Source organism: Neopelma chrysocephalum, unplaced genomic scaffold, assembly GCF_003984885.1.
Source record: "Neopelma chrysocephalum unplaced genomic scaffold, ASM398488v2 Primary Assembly neopelma1_89579, whole genome shotgun sequence".
NCBI classification, from domain to species: domain Eukaryota; kingdom Metazoa; phylum Chordata; class Aves; order Passeriformes; family Pipridae; genus Neopelma; species Neopelma chrysocephalum.
Genome location: NW_020918521.1, coordinates 481 through 1,900, shown reverse-complemented (window position 1 = coordinate 1,900; position 1,420 = coordinate 481). Strand labels below are relative to the sequence as shown.

The 1,420-nt window shown below is 64.5% G+C and overlaps 1 protein-coding gene across 1 annotated transcript in view; it reads right to left on the bottom strand.

Annotated features, from left to right (window-relative positions):
- Nucleotides 1-6: 6 nt before the first annotated feature.
- Nucleotides 7-1,420, bottom strand: part of LOC113979812 (HLA class II histocompatibility antigen, DRB1-16 beta chain-like) — a gene marked incomplete at both ends in the record, with an annotated part of 1,707 nt that continues 293 nt past the window's right edge. Inside the window, 2 exons of the mRNA XM_027707094.1 lie at nt 7-74; nt 711-980. Of these exons, the coding sequence (XP_027562895.1) occupies nt 7-74; nt 711-980 (338 nt within the window). The remainder of the gene's footprint in view (nt 75-710; nt 981-1,420) is intronic.

Genomic DNA, 1,420 nt, shown 5'->3' with positions numbered 1-1,420 from the left:
CACGGAGCAGAGCAGGCGGCCGGGGCCGGGCTGGGAGCTCGACGGCACCAGCGAGATGGACACGCTGGGGGGCACTGGGAGGGACGGGGGAGACACTGGGCTCAGCTGGGGGGCACTGGGAGGGAGGGGAGAGGGCTTGGAGGACATTGGGAAGGATTGGGATGGCAGTGGGAGGGACTGGGATGGCAGTGGGAGGGACTGGGAATAGAGTGGGGTAGAAGGGGATGGGCTGTGGGGGCACTGGGAAGAGAGTTGGGAGATGTGGGAGTGAAGTGAGAACGACTGGGAATGGAGTGAGAGGGTCTGGGAGTGGAATGAGAGGGTCTGGGAATGACTGGGAGTGACTGGGAGTGACTGGGCTGGACTGGGAATGACTGGTGTGGCCTGGGAAGGAAGCGCTCGGGCCTGGGAGGCTGAGTGGTGGTGAGGGAAGTGTTTGCTTTGGGTCTGCCTGGCAACTGGAGCGTCATCAGAGACACGCGCTGGGATTGGCTGAGGGGCGGGAGCTCGGGGGCATCGACGCGTGGAGACGCGGGGGGGCACTGGGAGAGACTGGGATGGACTCCGAGGAACTCGGAGTGGGCAAAAGGCCACGGGAACGGGCACAGGGAGGGCTGAGGGTTCTGGGGTGATTCCCAGGGAGGGTTTGAGGGGCTTCAGGGTCATTCCCGGGGCAGGGGCAGAGGGGACCCGCTCTGCCCCACGCTCACCTCTCCTCTCCACGCTGAACGGGGCACCAAGTTTGTAGTTGTACCGGCAGTAGGTGTCCACCTGACCTCGTTTGTACTTCAGATATTCACGGTGGCTGTTCCAGTACCTGGCCTGGATCTCCCCAAACGGGGTGTCCGCCACATAGACCCCCACATGGCTGTCAAAATGCAGCAGCTGCTCTCGGTTGTAGATGTGCCTCTCCACGAACCTCACCTGCTCGGTGCCGTTGATGAAATGACACTCCTGCTTTCCCATCCACTGGAACACCCCTGTTTGAGCGGGACACAGGACAGGGGGTGCCCCGTCCCCCCCATCATCCCCCAGACCCCCACAGCACGGTGGGAGCTCAGGGGGGCACCCCGGACCTCCCTTTCCCACCCCACTCTGCCCCACGCGCGCCCCAGCACCGGCTCTTGGCCGGGGGGCAACCCCCCAATCAGCCCCCCGGGGATGGACAGGGGGGTTGGGGACCCGCCCCATTCCGGATAAAACCCCCCTCAGAGCCCCAGGGAACTGAACCCCCCACCACGGATCAAGGGACACCCAGGGACCCCCAGGGCACCACTCTGCTTGCTCTCCCACTTCCCCTTTGTCCCCTCTCCCACCCCTTTCCCACTGTCCCCCCAATCCTCAGACTCCCCCCTGCCCTCACTTTGAGGCTCCCACCCCCTTCCAAATCAATCCGGGGCTTCCAATCCCCCTCGCACTC